The sequence below is a fragment of the Gymnogyps californianus genome, chromosome 1, assembly GCF_018139145.2.
Source record: "Gymnogyps californianus isolate 813 chromosome 1, ASM1813914v2, whole genome shotgun sequence".
Classification (NCBI taxonomy): Eukaryota; Metazoa; Chordata; class Aves; order Accipitriformes; family Cathartidae; genus Gymnogyps; species Gymnogyps californianus.
In genome coordinates, this window is record NC_059471.1 from 155,520,382 (window position 1) to 155,537,195 (window position 16,814).

The 16,814-nt window shown below is 38.9% G+C and overlaps 1 protein-coding gene across 1 annotated transcript in view; it reads right to left on the minus strand.

Moving 5' to 3' along the window:
* The window catches only part of KIAA1549 (KIAA1549 ortholog), a 152,298-nt gene that overhangs the window by 39,414 nt on the left and 96,070 nt on the right, over nt 1–16,814 (minus strand). Inside the window, exons 8-10 of the mRNA XM_050907580.1 lie at nt 15,247–15,392; nt 7,576–7,753; nt 5,205–5,389 (exon numbers count right to left, since the gene is read on the minus strand). Of these exons, the coding sequence (XP_050763537.1) occupies nt 5,205–5,389; nt 7,576–7,753; nt 15,247–15,392 (509 nt within the window). The remainder of the gene's footprint in view (nt 1–5,204; nt 5,390–7,575; nt 7,754–15,246; nt 15,393–16,814) is intronic.

Below are 16,814 nucleotides of genomic sequence, written 5' to 3' on the forward strand. Positions count from 1 at the left end.
GGTCCCCAGGTGATTACACATTAGCTGAGCTTTGCTGGCACATGATGCAAATTGGCAGCCCTCTAGCTCTGGCACTATCTGTGCTACCACTCAAGGAGAAAGTGCGGTACTGTATGCTTTGTCCAAGGCTTCATGGGGACCGACCCACCCCACCTCTCCCACACGTAAACACACAAGGGGGACACTGAGCCAGAGACACACGTTCAGCCTTTAAGAACCGTAGTGGCACGCAGAGGGCTCCAGAGAAGAGTGACTTCCAGCTGGAGAATTAGGCTTTTTCCCCCTAGGATTTTAGGATGTGCCCTTGGAAAAACTAGGAACTGAGCAAGCCACTCAAAGTTAGCGGTGCAAAGGCAATGACTTCAGCATGCCCAGCGTTTACAGGAGAACATCCAAGACCTTCTAAATAAACTGTCAATGAGCTTGTCCACCTGTGTCAGATTCTTGTCATCAGGGCAGGAAGCCTTTCCCTGAATAACCAGCTAGAGCTGAAACTACCTCTGAAAAGTCCTGGCAAGGGATTTGACTTTTTTCTCCAAATGCTTGTACACAGCAGGGAAAGTGAAATCCCTAGTGAATCAGGTTCCATTTTAATTTTTGAATGTCCATAGAGAAAGAAATAATGTTGCCAACTCTGTTTCCATTACAGATAATATGTAGAATGGGTTTTTTTGCTCTCTGGGGAAGAGGAAAGGGGTTGACCGTGTTTTCGCACATAAACGTCAGTAGTCCAGTACAGAGCAGAATGATGGTTTGGGCATTAAAGACTTTTATACATTTTTTCATGAAGAAGAAAAATAACCCATTGCAAAAAGTCAATTGCCTACAAAAGGCACAGCTTCTTTGCAAGAAAAAAAGCTCAGGTTGGGACAATGTTGTGCTGGATATAGGCAATGGCAAGAGAGAAAATCCTGTAATTTAGAAATGCCACTTATGCATCTTTTTACTTCCAAAGGCAAAGACATCTTTATCGAGTGCAACAACCCAAATCACATCAAGGTGAATTTCCAGTAGGATGCTATGGCTTACAGAACAAGTCATGAATACTTGATGTGCCCTTTAAATATCTTAGTTCCATCTCTTGAAAAGAATTATCCTTGCACAGACCAATGAATCTTGCATAGAAATTCAGTGCTCTGACCTGCTTCCTTAACTCCCAGTTTAAAAAGGGTCCAAATAACTTTTATCTAAGCATGTTTTCCCATCTAATCTCCAGAAAGAAAAAAGTAACCTAGTATTTTTCAGGTATTGTTAATCCTGCTTTGAGGCAGAGGGATGGATTAGCTAATCAGAGCCTCTTCCAAGATCCATTTTTTTTTTTTATTACTTTATCTTCAAACCTGTTTTTGCTAGCATCAGTTCCCACAAAAGTTTTCTTTCCTATATATTTATGTTTATATTCACTGAAGTAGCGGACTTCTGAGACTATCCAGAAGTAAAACATCCCTTAGTATTGTTTGAGTTCAGGCTCTCTCTCTATATTCTTTGCAGAAGATAACATTATGAGCCTTTTTAAGAAGGACCCTTACACTATCCCGTCTGCAAGACACTGATTCTGTGATGAACTAGAAGGCCAGATGGAGAGAACAGAAACTGGTAGCGTGGCATGGTACATCCAATCCGCAGAACAGGCCTTTGCTGAATACAGTCTACCCTGCCCATGTCATCACCTTAGAAGAAACATTATCTTTGCTATTATCTATATTATCTTTGAGAGTGACCTGGCCTTGAGGGTGGGGACAAGCCGCAAATCTAGACTCAAGCTCAGCTTCAGGGCTGCTATAGCACATAAATATAGATGCAATCTTGGGTACTTCTATGGGTTTGTCACTGCAGGATCTGAATATTTTCAACACAGCTATGCCTGCTGAAGTGGGCAATATGCTATTATTGACCGTCACAAGCGAGGGACTGTGACTCAAATATTCTAAAGGGGTGTCCACAGAGCAGATAAGGGATCAAAGCAGGTTAGCTGTGCTGGCATGATATGCTGGCCAGCACGACTGAACTGTTGTGTAACGCAACTACCCAGTGATCTTTACCTCACTGAGGTGTACTCGGGCAGCCATACCCTCGGGGCACGCCCAAAAGGCATATAGGATCTTATTACCAATGGATAATAGTACTGGTTTGCTTCATCAGAAGACAGACTGTGAGGGTATGCAGCTTATGACTTACTTTTAATGGTGGCCATAGGAACACAGAAATCATACCTACTCTGTAGAAGTAAACGTTTACATATAGAAGATTAAAATTAAAACTTAAATAATTATATTGTCTGAGTGCATATCAAAATATTTCAGGAAAAAGCAGGAGTTTAAAACCAGAATTAGGTGATTAAGTGAAAGGAAGGAAGAAAGAAAAGATGGTACTAGAATAACACATGGGGCTATAGAATTCAGGAAAATTTGTAGTGTCTTTAAAGCATCTCTCTGAAGAATGCAAATTTGTAAAAGATTCTAAACTGAGAATAAAAAGCTCCTGCAAAACTTATGTCTTACTTATGTAATCTGCATTACCATACATTTACAGAAGTTCTCTCTCATTTCAAGGAACCAGCCTTTTAGTGGCAAAATCTTTCCTCAGCAGCATGAAGCAAACAGGCTTTCCCCTCACCCCACTCCCAAACTTGTTCCAGGCTTTTAAGTCACAGGTGACATAATTTGCTATCAGCTGCTACTGTGAATTCTAACAGATTATTATGCTGCCCACTGATCTGCTATGTTAAAATGGCTAATTAAACACACTGAAAAAAAGACTGGTGATACCTCTGGAGATCCACCAGTGCAGTATGACATCCTATTTCATCTGAACAAGAAAAGGGTGTCTTAGTTCCTTATCTTCCAGTCAACACACATTTTCAAATGCAAAACACATTGTAGACTTACTACGTGGTTGAAAAGAATTGTCTTCTATTTCCAGCATGGATATGCCATGCATATGTTAATAAAATACTCTGATATTTATACATTCCATTTCTATATTTACAGTAAAAGAAATTTTTTTTAAAGATTGATGGAAGTGAGAAGAGCTAGCACTATAAATGCATCTTTATGGTTTTTACCAATGAAATATTGATTCCAAGAGAAAAACCCATATCTTTAACCTAAATATCCTTCCATTTACAGATGCAGTGCAGGCCTTCACTTTCCTTTGGTACCAAAGTCAAACTCTGTAAAGAGAGAATGGAAGTAATTGTGGGTGGGTTGAGGAAGGGGGAGCCTGAGTCCATTTTTAAACTGCATTTATTTACAGACCTAAATCCCCGACCACATGATTTCACTCCTTTGTTCATTCCTTTGAATTTACTGTAATAAAAAGTATAAAAACCACAAACAATTTTAAAGGTCAGGACCAGACCAAATGTCCCTAATCATTTGTATGCTTTTGTGACTGTCTGGGGGTCTTCAGTACTTGTTAAATATGCCCTATTCTGACCTGGCATTCCAACTCACTGTTTGAAGACATGAAGAAATCCCAAAGACAGCCTGCTACTAAGGAAGCCAGAGTACTACTTTTGTTCTGGATCTTGGCTAAAGGAGGAAAATGATTTTCAAAGTAGATTCTGCCAGTTGTTTGATGTGCTAAGTGATAAAAATTTAAGACACTTTTTATTGCTTTACCTCATTTAGTATTAAAGTGCCATCCACTGGCACAAGGATTGGACTAGATGTCCTTACTCGTTCTTTCTAGTTTGCTTACAGTGACTTACCTAAAGAAGGCAAAGTGACAGGCTCCCTACACAAACTGAAATGAGACTTGCATACAAGCAAGTTCAAGCCTTCTGACTCATGAATGATTAAGATGAAGAACACTCTGGAAGCAGTGGAGAAAAACAACTGAGCCATTTTCCCAAAACAAAGTAAAACTATGAAAGATGTTTCTGGCCTTACAGCCAACCCAACCCAACTGCTTTCTTACACAAAGCTTGCGACAGCAGAGAGGTACCAAAAATGTATGTGATGAAATAGTGTACCAAGGGTAATGATCCTCTCCCGCCTTTTTCGTATGACCCTTCTCAAATTAGCCGGAACTACTGTGGGGAACTTCTTCAATCAAAACCTGTGTTACATATTACCACAGCACAGGTGAAACAAGGTACCAGGGGGTGAAGTTCATCAAAGGGTACCACTTGTTGCCAACCTTGATTCTGACACTCAATCTGCAGTGGCAAGACACATGGAAGTTACTATTGATTTGTTCTGACTGCTTTGGAAGTGCAACCGCTTTCTGCTTCTCTCATCTTTCACATCATTAATTATCTTGAAAGAGAGCATGGTGTACAGACAAGGCTTGTTACGGAGAAAACTGTATGACTGAACATGAGGTGACAGTAGAAGAACATGATTACAGTACCACAGGATTAGCACAGGCAGATTATTTTGCCTTTAATAATGCCTCTGAAGGTGTAGTCAGTAATAAGCATCTCTGACACACAGATCGGTTCTCTTCAGTTGTAAAAAGGAAGAGTAGGATTTGTAACCCTTTTGTCACTTTTCCATTCTTTTTACTGAACACATCCTTTGTGAAAATCCTTGATCACATATTTTTTTAATTTACAGTCTTGGGCAGGAAAAAGACAGACTACTGTATTTCTCACCATCCTAACGCAGTCCTCCAACACTCCGGCCAACACACTCACCCATGCAGTCTCATGCAGATCCATTAATTAAAGTTCCAGTCCTGCAACAGGCTCTCACAATGGCAACACAAGAGCCCTGGCAGAACGTGGAGCAGCAAGGATAGGCTCTAGCAAATTCCAGTTCCAGCATGAGGTATAACGAATGGGGCGGTTTAGCTGTCAAATTAGTTTAGCAGAAGCTCTCCAAAGAAAAATTCAGCCCTCTACAGAGAGCAAGGTCAGTGATTCAACACTCAACATATTTCCTCTTATTCAGTCCTAGCCAAAGCCTTGAAATGAAGTGATAAAGAAAGGTTCCTTTCAGCCTCAGCACCCACATTTCAGAAAGATGTATCTATCTAATGCAGTATCATATACCTAGGAGAACAAAGAAAACACTATGGGATTCTTGACTTCAACTATCATTTGACTTTTTTCCTTTTTCTTTTTTTTTTTTTAAAACTGGAAGGCTCTGAAACTGTGTTTCCACATACTACTTAAGGATGCTAGGTGTTCCCTAGACTCTCACATTTGTTTATGCTCAGAATACTCAAGCTCCTCTCAGCACAGCTTCCCCTTTTACCTTCTGTCGCTGCTGAATGTTGCTCATTGTGTCTGGCTGAAACTCCAGTTTGTCTGTTCGACAAAGTTTCCAGTATAAAATAATAACGATCAGGAGCACCACAGCAACTGGGACTGCCACACCAACAATAATCCATAGGTTGCTATTCTGTGACTCTGAGGTGGACTCTTTCAGCTTCTCCACAGCTGTGAAGTTAAAAGGAAGACAGCAGTATTATGTGGTTATGTATTTTAAACTGAGGACACTTCAAGGTTATGTATTTTTATGTTCTTGTAAATGCTAGTTAGGGAATTTATCAGAAACCAGCTGCACATCACAGGAAATGTCATACCACTTATAAGTTAACGTATGTCATGCTCAGGAAGCGTGGGGCAGGTGATCAATTTTCCTGGCCTACCTTCTGAAGACCTGTGCTTAAAATACTGATGAAAATACACTTCTACCACATCATTCTGTAACCCAAAACTGAGCCGACAGTGAAATGGGTCCAGAAAAATGACTTACCACTAAAAAAGGTGAGAAGGACTTTAAAACATTATTGCCTGTTTCCTGCTTTAAGCAGTATTATCAGCTGCCTCTTCTCTCCAGTTATACATTATATATTTTGTTACCTTCCCCATCAATAATCACAGTCAATTTGAAATCAGTAAGACCCTCCTGCCCAAGGTGTATAGTTCCACATTTTTTATTACTTTTTTTCCTTTCTCTTTCATTGTCAGTGTGAGAGATTCTTTAGCCCCAAACAGAAGACAAAACTACTGGAAAGTGTAATGAAACCAGTCATGCTTGTAAAAAGTGAACTGGAAGAATCAACAAAACTGTCATTTGCTCTATTTTGCATAGTGGTTATATGTGGGACTAAAAACCACAGCAGTAATACATTTCTAGTTAAAAAGAATATTTCTATGCAATCTTATTTTTACATATCATTTTATTAATAAACATTTTAATGAAGAACCTAGAGATTAAAGGAACATATTATAAATCTTATATTTTATACATCTGACAGCTCATTTATGACATTACATTTTGTTATAAAAATAACCTTTTTTTTGTCTAGTTTCTTCCAATAGGAAGAAACATTTAAAAATTTTCTATGATTCTATGCCTCTTAAAAGAACTTTCTAATGACATGTCAAAGATAACAAGTTTCAACATGCAGAGTAAGCTATATACACTTCACAAAGTTTGTTCAACGCTTACCATTTTTGTAAAGGGAATTTATTCTTGCAACTTTTTGCATTGCTGTCAAACCAATATTACAGTCCATTAACAGATATTAAGGAGATGTATATGAGCTACTGACCTATCTTGAAACCACCGTTTTAATAAGGGACAAAATTTAGAAACACATCCAGATGGTGCAATTATTACTATTTTCTTTCTTTTCTTTCTGCAGAGAATTCTAAAAATCAGACACATGCTTGTTCTATTGGCAAAATACCCTGTGGTACAATGTAACTCATGCCTCCATATTGCACAGAAAACACAAAAGGTAATTAAGCATTCATATCAATGAGGTATTCTGCAGATCATATACACGCCTGTTACTGTTGTAAAATACTTTCAAGTTTTTCCTCATCATAACATGGAATTTTGAGTAGGTCTTCTGTCTCGCTCCTTACTGCAAATTATTTATATACCAAGCTTCCTGAATAAAGTCATTATATGACTTTATATGACCTGTCATATTTATTCTGATGTGTATCTAGTAAAAGATCACATTACTTTTATATTATCTTTATTAAAAGATCACATTACTTATATATTACTGATGGACAAACAAATAAGGTCAATCATATTCAATGGAGGAAATAAACTGTTTCTTTTTGCTTATACCCTTCAAAATGCCCCAATTAGCATTAGCCTACATCTTTTACTCACAGAAACGATAATTCAGACAAACAAAAAATAGTGACTTGTGTTAAACTTCACTGCCATTACTCAGCTAAAGGAAACACCCATTTCACACTGACGCCCTCCCATCCCACAATCGTGGGTTTTGTGCAAGCTCCTGGGCAAGATAAACTGTAAAGAAATATTGGACTAGCAGAAAGAGATGAAAATGGCAAGAAGGTACCCAGTTAGCACAGTATTTTTCTAGCACAAGCACTAAAGTGAATGCAATGAGGCTTGCACTTAAGGACCCTGTTGCAATTCCAAGCTCAGCAGAGTCTTCAAGAAGCAAAGCAACACCACATAGCTCACTGCAAGACTGCTAAAATTTATTTCCTCAGGAGTGTCAAAATTGCAGCATCCCAAGAACAAAACACTGCAACAGTGGGCACTGTGCAGTGCCATAATCTCCAAAGCTAGTGTCACCCTTCCTGTTACTCATTGCTGGCATCAGTGTGGATTTGATAGGGCTTACGCTGTGCAACGGTGCCTTCAATGCGGTATCCAAGGATGATTGCAGCCCGCTGGATATCAACTCTATTCATCAGGTCTGAGCACTTCAAAGCACTGAGTCTCTCTCCATCTTGGTCCTCCACAAAATAGATCAGCTCCACGGGGTTATCAACACCAACTAACCGTGACACGTTCACAATCTGAAAAGAAGTTGGAAAGCTTTTACATTTTGAGTTGTATTTATTTGGGGCTCCCATACATTTGGTCTTTCAGTCCTTACCCTCTCTCCCCCTTCCCTTCACGGGGCCTGGACCTTAAGGACACTTATCTAAAAAGACACTTATCTAAAAAGACACATTTGGAACAGCTTTGCCAAGATGGCATCAGTATCTGTCTTAATTGTCACTGTGTGCAACCCCTATTGCATAAAAAAGATTCCACCTTGTATTATGATGTAGAAATACAATTGCTGTTAAAGAAAATCCCTCTATCTGTTACACCAAAGAATATGATATTGTACTAACCATGTAACTGCTGTGAACTGGTACAGTTTGGAAATTGTCATTATCCAGAGAAGTCTGATGGGAAGACGTGCTGTGCGTAGTGCTCCAAAATACTCTATGCAGCAAAGGCAACATACACACAGGCTATTTCATCTGAGAAGAGCTTAAGTCAACGTTGGGCAAACGTAGATACACAGAGCTAAAATTCAGTAATAATAATTTGCTTCCAAACTACAATTCACGATATTTTCACCTAATACTTACACAAAAGATTCTGAGTGGAAGTCTTCGAGGAGAAGACAACATTGCTGGAATAATACATGGGTATCTAATTACACAAGCACTACTCAAGTGCTCCAGGATCCTCGGAAATTTACAGAAATATCTGTTTGGTAACTGAAAGGAAAGTTTCCAGGGAAGCGATCCCTTGTATAATACATTTTTATGGCAAACCTGAAGTTTCCTTTTTTTTTAAATTTGTTTCATGACAACGTACAGATCCAGTATTGAAGTAAGAGAACTGCTTTCACTCTAAAGATGCCAACACCATGCCACCCTGGAAGCCTCTACTGCCTTTAGCATTTGTCGCTTAGTAGGAGCTACTGAAGAGATTAGTGTGATTGCACTTTTCCCTTCTCTAAATACCTACTTTGCTTTGTTATTCATAACACACACCTCTTTGTTCCAGTTTTTCCAAATGTTAAGCAGCTACACAGGCAAATATTCTGTTAGCTTCAAATAGAACTGTTTGCTCTTCCTCAACAAAAGCACCTGCACATCACATCACCCTCAGAACAGCTCCCCCTGGCATCCACCTTTCTTCAGGAAGGAATGTATTTGACATTGTGGGAAGCAATTCTTACTACCTACTTCTAAAGACGTTAATAATCAAAAGAATGCATGCTATGAGGAAGCCCTGTAGATACTCTCTAACCACCAAACATCTACATTGCATATGAGAATCACATAACAATTTTGAATTCCTGTAAAATTAAATCTTATATATAACAACTCTCCTCTGTTTAACCATTTACATGTAATGGTGAGCTCAACCTAGAATTAGGCCAAACAAATAGTAGGCGGTATTCTATCATGTAAAAGAGAGTTTGAAGAGCTCTGGAAGGAATTGCCACAAATAGAGCAATATATTTTGCTTCCTTCAGAATTATCCTTTACTTTGAAGTACTTATTTAATAAATTAAAATCTTAAACACTGGCCATAGGCTTAAAGTAAAGCAAACACACAAATGTTTGCATGTCTGAGGCTTACAAAAGCAAAGCTTTATGTTGTTTTCTTTCCTAGTTTCCAACAAAACAATCATGTTGAAGGAAAGCAGTGCAATGTTCTAGCTCAACAGGGATGATGTTCTGGTCTTTGGGGACATCAACTCAACATGTCCTAAAAAAGCATTTCCCAGGAGTGGTAACAGCAAGGTATATAATAAAAAATAAAATTAAAAAAAGAAAAAAGAAAGGAAAAAAGAGAAAGCACAATTGTCATGAAAGTCTTCTAGGCCAAATCAACTGAAAGCAAAGAAAAATGTTCAGTGTCAGTCTTGATGTAAGAAACAGAACATCTACAAATAGAGCAGAAAAATGTGCAAATTTCTGAAACGCAACAAGACCTGCTAACAGGACCTGTTAACCAATGCCGCTTCTCATCCTGAATGCCATTCACTCTTCTACCAGCTAAGGGGCAACCAATCCCTGACTGAAGGTAACAAAAGCATATCAATAAATAAGGTTTCAACACACATATTCAGCAGCTGTAAGGCTGAATCTGGTTTCACGGAACCCAGACATATCATTAGTTAACAAATGTCCACAGCTTTGTATTTCTGCTTCAGTGGGGCTGCCTTCACCACAGCCTGGCCTCAGTGCACAGAGCAGCAGGGTGTATGGACTGGCATCTGCTTTCAGCACAGATCAACCCTTCCTAAGTAGCACTTAACTCACATGGAGAGTGAGGGAGTTGAAAGGCCACATGGGACTGAAAGTCAATGGGTTTGTCGTTTAATTTTATGAAACCTCTCTGTGTATAGCAAAGCTACAGAATCAGAGAAATTTAGAAGATTCTTAAATAGAACTGACATATATTTTACGGTGTTGTGAAGTATCCAAGAAGTACTGTAATTATATGTGTGTTATATACACAGTGTAACAGTCAGAAGCTGGCTGAATGGGTTAAAAAAGGAACTTCTCCACAGCTGCCTTCAGAAAGGGCAGAGAGGAAGGAGGACAGATTCCAGTGCAAGCTGCAACAACTGAAACAATGCTATTTTTAACACAATTAAAAACAACAGTGTATGGCTCCCTATGCTGAGGAACAGGGATGGGTGAGAACAGTCAGAGTGGAGATAGGAAGAAGCAGTTGGAGGTATTTTGGCACAGTATAGAGAACATGGGAACGAGCATGAAGAAATTCAGTGGAGGGTGGAGGTGCAGGCTGGTGTTGATGAACTAAGCTCACTATTTTAAGGTAAGTTTTCTCTGAAATAATTTGTTCTGAATACACAGTATTTTATGATTGCTCACACCATACTGAGGGAAGCTGCAGAAAAAATTTCAAATCCAAGGGGAGATGGTTATGGATTTCTATTCTGGGAAAGCTGATGGCTGAGCAGGGTATTCTGGAGGTGATGACGAGACAACTAGACTTCTACATAAACACAGGAACTGTGACAGTATCAGTACCTCAGTTTTCATCCCTGTCACACTAATTCACTAAAAAAACTTTTTTTTTTTTTTTTAAACTAACCTCTGAGTTTGCTGCAACACAGAAAATGGCACACTGGATCTGAACTGTTTTTAAGTCTGTTTATAAAATTGAGGTACACAGCCACTGTGCCCATTTTTTATACAGTTTCTGTATACTACGTTTTGTGCCATTTTGCTCCAAATTATACTCTCTGTGCAGCTTCAGATTGGTTTTGTCTCATATTTTACAGAGGTGTCTATATCCTTGAGAGTGCTAAGAATGCAAGCAGAGGCAGAAATGGTATTTTCCAGGCATCCAGCAAAGCAGCCCATATGTAAGGAAGCATTTAAGCATTTTACATTTATAATTTGGCAGTGAGGGATGAAATAGGGAGGGAGGAGATACAAAAATTTCAATACATGGGAGGTGGAAAATGAAAGAAAAAAAAGACTAATTCAACTTCTGTGTACATAAATGTTACCATCTTTGTTGATACTAGATGTGCATTTAACCTCCATAGAGTAAAGGCTTAACTGTGTTCAGGTGTCAGTAAATTCCATTTAAAAAGTGTTTTCAAGAGAATATCATAGGTCAGTGAACAGAGTTGCCTTGGTAACCAAATCTAGTTCATAATTTAAAGTGGGGAAATCCAGGTGGTGGGCAAGCTCGCAAGGCATTTGCAGAGTGTCACTCAGCCAGTGGGATGTCCCAGTCAGCAGCCCCGTCAGGAGGAAGGCATCCCTGGGTGAACTGGTTCAGGGTTTCAAAGGCATGAGCATTACTGAGAAACAAGCAAACACACACACACAATCTCCAAAACGCATGTACGAGGATTATTTTCCTTTTTTCACTATGTTCATCCCCTAGGTAAAAAAAATAATCAAAAAAGATTCTGCTTTCTGCCTTATTAAAAGTAGGATTTTAGTGTCCAGGCAATTAAATCAAGCTGTATTGTGGTCTGAACGGTTCAGTAGACAATGCAACATAAAGCACATGTGAAACAGGCATCACACATAACCTGCCCTGGGTCTGAGAAAGCTCTCACAGGAACCTGTCAGGACGGGAAATGGCGGTGCCGCTTACGGGCAGCCAGCTTCCTCCTGAAGTGCTCCAGCTGGGGCTGGACAGGGCAGCGCTTGCTGTCATAGCACCAAACACTTACCCGCTGTGGCAGACCCTCCTTGCACTGAGCTGGGGAGACGCGTAAGTGAACTGAGAGGGCCAGGGTGCTGAAGGCAATGCTAACGAAATTGCTGGCTTGCAGAGGCTTGGCCAGCCAAGAAACCGGCTTGCCAAGAGGCAGGAACAGGCTGCGGGCAACCTGACAGAGGGGCCAGTCTCTGCCCAGGGTGGCTGTCGAAGGGGCGAAATGCCTCTGAGGAAAAGGTGAAGCAGCAGCAGTCCCCAGAGGCTCTATTTAAAAACCTAAAAACTCCCAGCAAGACTGGGCCTTTACTCAGCTTACACACTTGGGAGAGACACATAAGCTGTCGGTAGAAAACCAAGAGAATGAACCTCTGCCTGAATGAAAAGCTCAGTTCAGTCATTATGTCCCCTCATAGCTACTACTTCCTCACACACGTTACAACTACAGTGTCGCTTAACGTGCTCTTTAAATCAGAACATCATTCTTTTCATCACTTAGTAGGATCACCTTTTTGCTTTCTATTAGGTTCAGAAGATCAAGCATGCTGAAATGAAGGAAAATTAATTATTTTTGTATTAGCTTCTAGTGTATTTTTAAACTACAATTAAGCCATTTAATTCCTCAAAAAAAAAAAAAAAGAGAATTGAGTTATTAGGGTAAATTATTGACAAAATATAGCATGGGGCTAGCCTCTGCAGATGCAATGCAAACCATGTTAAACATGTGCCTTCAAATTTGCAGCAACAGCAGATACATACTAAAAATATATATGACTTGCTCCGTGAAACATTAATATGAGCATCACACAAAAATCAATGGAACTATCTCATGTATAACAGTCAGGTGTGAGGCTTCAGAGGTTTTTTGTATGTAATGGTTATAGGCTTTTTTCTTTTTTTTATCATGGAGTGCCACCTGTTAACAGCACAGAGAAGCAAATGGGAGGGGAAAACATGCTACTTGGGCACTCTAGGTAGTCCAAAGCTCTTATTCAAAGTGTCTAGATTTAAAGAGCAATTTTTAACATTCTTAGATCCTAACACATGCCTTTAGAAATGAAATCTAAACCTCACAAGGTATCACTTCTATTTTCTTAGTATGTGAAAGGAAACTAATATGCCTGCAGTAACATTCGCAACTAATTGCTTCACCTTCTGACACACAGTCCTGATTTTCCACAGAGCTTAGAAATGTCACATTTCAATACACTATAAATATCTTTCACCTCAGGAAAAACTCTGGTCTATAGGGGCTCAACACAAGTGAAACGTGTGTCTACTCTTTCGTGGATATATGCATGTCCTGTTAATAAAAGTATTCAACACTTTGGTGCTGCTGGCAGATTCTGTTCTTGTTTTCACTTCATTGTGGCCTACTATCATAGCAGTCACTGGTTTGTGTGCAAGAAATATATATGGGAAAATCTGAATATAAAGCACAAAGAACATTAATAGCTCTCCCTGAAGACACAAACAGATGCATATATACAACACACTTGAAACACAGCTTATAAACTTGGCTATGGGGAATAGAATTAGCAGCAGTAAAACTAAAAGGTTTATTGCAAATGACTATGGACCAGATCCTCAACTGACAGGGGAGCATCCTTGAAAGAAATTGTCCTCCACTCGGGAGCTTGCTACCAGGTGCATCACTCCAGCTGCACACAATAGCCTCTAAGCTCACCTACCACACACCTGAACATCCTGCCAAAGCAAGCTACCAAGAAGCTATAGTACCTGATGGTACCTACCATTCTCATGCAGGAAAGCAGGACACCTATCACAGACACCTAGCAGCAAGGTATCTCTTCAGCCTTCCTTCTTCCACATCTCCTTTATTACAGTGCCAACCCTATCTGACAGCATCAGCTGTGAGCACCTGGAGAAGCCCTGTCTTACATGGGATGGTATGATGTGTTGACCGTAACTAAGAGAATCCTCCATTGCCCAAAGACAGCAGTTTGCAGACTCTTTGCACTAATTAAGTGGCATAAATGAGCAGCACTGCTGTTTGGAACATGAGCTGTAGACCTCATCTTATGTCCCAGTAAGTAATAGAAGGTCATAAGAAAAATGCTGTATTTTCACTTTCTGAAATGCTGTTCTTTAGCTAGAAAGGACCTGCTTGTAATTTTGTGTGTGCAAAAATAAATTACCTGAGCTTTATTATGTAAAATCATAAAACCGTAATCTACACATACACATTTTATAGGTTGTGGTATCTTTGCTAGCAACATAAGGAATACTTGTTTAATTTATATGCAAAGGGAGGACTGAGGCATAAAGAACAAAGTGCAATAAGAGATGTTGGGAATAGAAGATCTGAAGCAGACATCTATTTACAGCAATTCAAAGCTGCACAAAAGAAAAATAAAATAAAATCTCTATTACTGAAACAGATGCTTCTGAGACAGGAAAACAAAAGTAAGAAAATCCCAACATCTGGAAATTTAAGTGGTAGCAAAAACTGTAGGATTAAATTAAATAAAGATAATAGGTCTGAACTACTAGAAGGGCATCTGTGAGGTAAACCAAGTGTCGATGAATTAGCTGGAAAAAGTAATTTTTAAGAAGATGACCCATTAAAAAGTATTTTGGCTTTCAGTTTGTTGAACCGACAACACGTGAGAATTTAAAGAAAGATTAATTTAATTAGAAAGAACACATGTGAGAATTTAAAACTTAAAATTAAATATCCAAGTCTTCCTGGACATTATGTGAATAATTCCACCTGTGACAAAACTACAAAGCAGCACTGGAATCCAGATAGCAGAAGCTGCCATGTGTGCAAAATTTGACATGATTAATCATCCATTACTTGAAAGCCATTCCTGCAACCAGGAGTACTGTGACAAATGGGCAGTTAAAGGGTAGAATATACTACTCTACTGCTGCATCAAGCTGCACATGATTCTATTTCATATTTCTATGCCACCACCAAAACACCACAGAGAGCTGTGAAGTAGCTGTTCCAGCAAAGTACTTTTTTGACTCAGATGACCATCCTGTCTCCTTTTGCCAGGCACCTCATTGTAAGTCAGACAAGACAGTAAGTTTTTAAAATAGGATATTGGTAAAATAATTTTCAATATAATTTTTAAGAAGTCATCAGAATTTTTAGTAGCTACTTAAAATACTCAGTTTTTTCCATTTGTTATGTTTAGCTTAAAAGACAAGGCATCCAAAAGAACCATATTTTAGGTGCAAAACACAAGCATCATCAACTAGCTAAACGTGACACATGCTTTTGAGTTATCTTTCTCAACTCAAAATCTAGACGATATTAACTTATTCAATAATTTATTACCCTTCATTTCTTCCTCTGACTTTGAGCTCTTAATACCTGCACAATGTTGCTGCCTGCAAAACTGGCTCGTCTCCATATCCGCCCTTTGACCAAAGCCTCGTTTAACAGGTGAGCTAGTTTCCGTTCCATCTCAGCCTGAAACACTTCCTCCTGAATTCGCTGGTCGATGACACCCAAGAGAACTACATTGCAGAGAAAGTAACCCAAGAACACAAATTAATTAGTAAAACTTTTCAGTGTCTTTTATGCAACTTCAATTACAAGCTTTGAGTCACTCTGTGACAGCTCATGGACAATTCAAGAGCAGCTGTATTCATATGGGAATACTGCCCAGTTCAGCTGGAGATTACATGTTGGAAAGGAAGACATTGGGTGGGAAAAGGTTAAAATAAATAAATAAGTAAATAAACAAACTAGGGCAGAGGGCATTTTGGAATCTCAACCAGGCTAGACAGACCCAGGATATTGAAAAAACAATTTCAATTCTAAAAAAACCCATAAACTTACGAGCATTCAATTAATTGTTTAAAACAAATAAAAGAGAAAATTCAGTCTAAACTGTCTGCTGTAACTACTTTCAGTCAAAATGTTGTGTTCAGAAGTGATACAGAGGTGGAGATGGGCAGGGCAAGGGTTCAGACTCAATGAGAAAAAGTAAAACAATAGCACATGAATGAAGCTGTGTATTCCAAGTGCACTTGCCCTAGGTAAGACAAAGGTTAACAAGCATGCTAATCATAGCACAAAAAACCTGGTTAGTAGCCCTGCCCACTTCACTTCCCAACCTCAGGTACTCCGGGTCACTGGGGCAGCTAATGCTGAGAGGAACCCCTGAGGAAGAACACATAGGAAACACGAAAAAAGTGTGGACCTTTACTAACAAGATGGCATCCAGTAAAAGAAAAGTGAATGAAGCGATAGTCATTCAAATGACCTAATTAAACAACCCTAAAGGATAGTAAACAAACTCACCGCTGACTGCAGTAAAATAATTCAGTTTTCATTACTGCGCCTCTCCACTAAAATGGTTTATATTTTTTAAAAGTCCCTTTTTCAGGAAGTGTTTTCATGTTTTTTTTTTTTTTAAGTGTGATGCTTAATAAAAAGCCATCCAATTAGATAAAATCAATTAAATATAATTTTAATTTTTTTTAATTTTTAAAACAAAAATATTAACACCACTTTTTCCATTTAAAAATTTTCACTGCAGACGTCAGAAAAAGGAAACATTTTCATGATTTCTCAGAGATCAACAGCATCTGTCTTCTAAATTCAATCATAGACTAAGTATCTCAGAATTAAATAGCAAAATAAGTAGACAGTGGCCTAAGGCTATTATATACAGCAAGCGGAAGATCGTTCTTGCCTGTGTATTGAATTTCAGTATCAATGAATTATGCTTAATAGCATGAACTGTATTCTACAACTGAGAGGGGCAGCTACAGAGAACCCTGCATATCCCAACGTTTTATGACTACTGGGATACATGCACATATATCTGGGTAACCTAATATTAAAAACCTTTACGTGCATAAATTCTATCATTTTCCTGTGTCATGATTCATTACCCTTATAACACAACATACAGACTGAAAGAACTGACC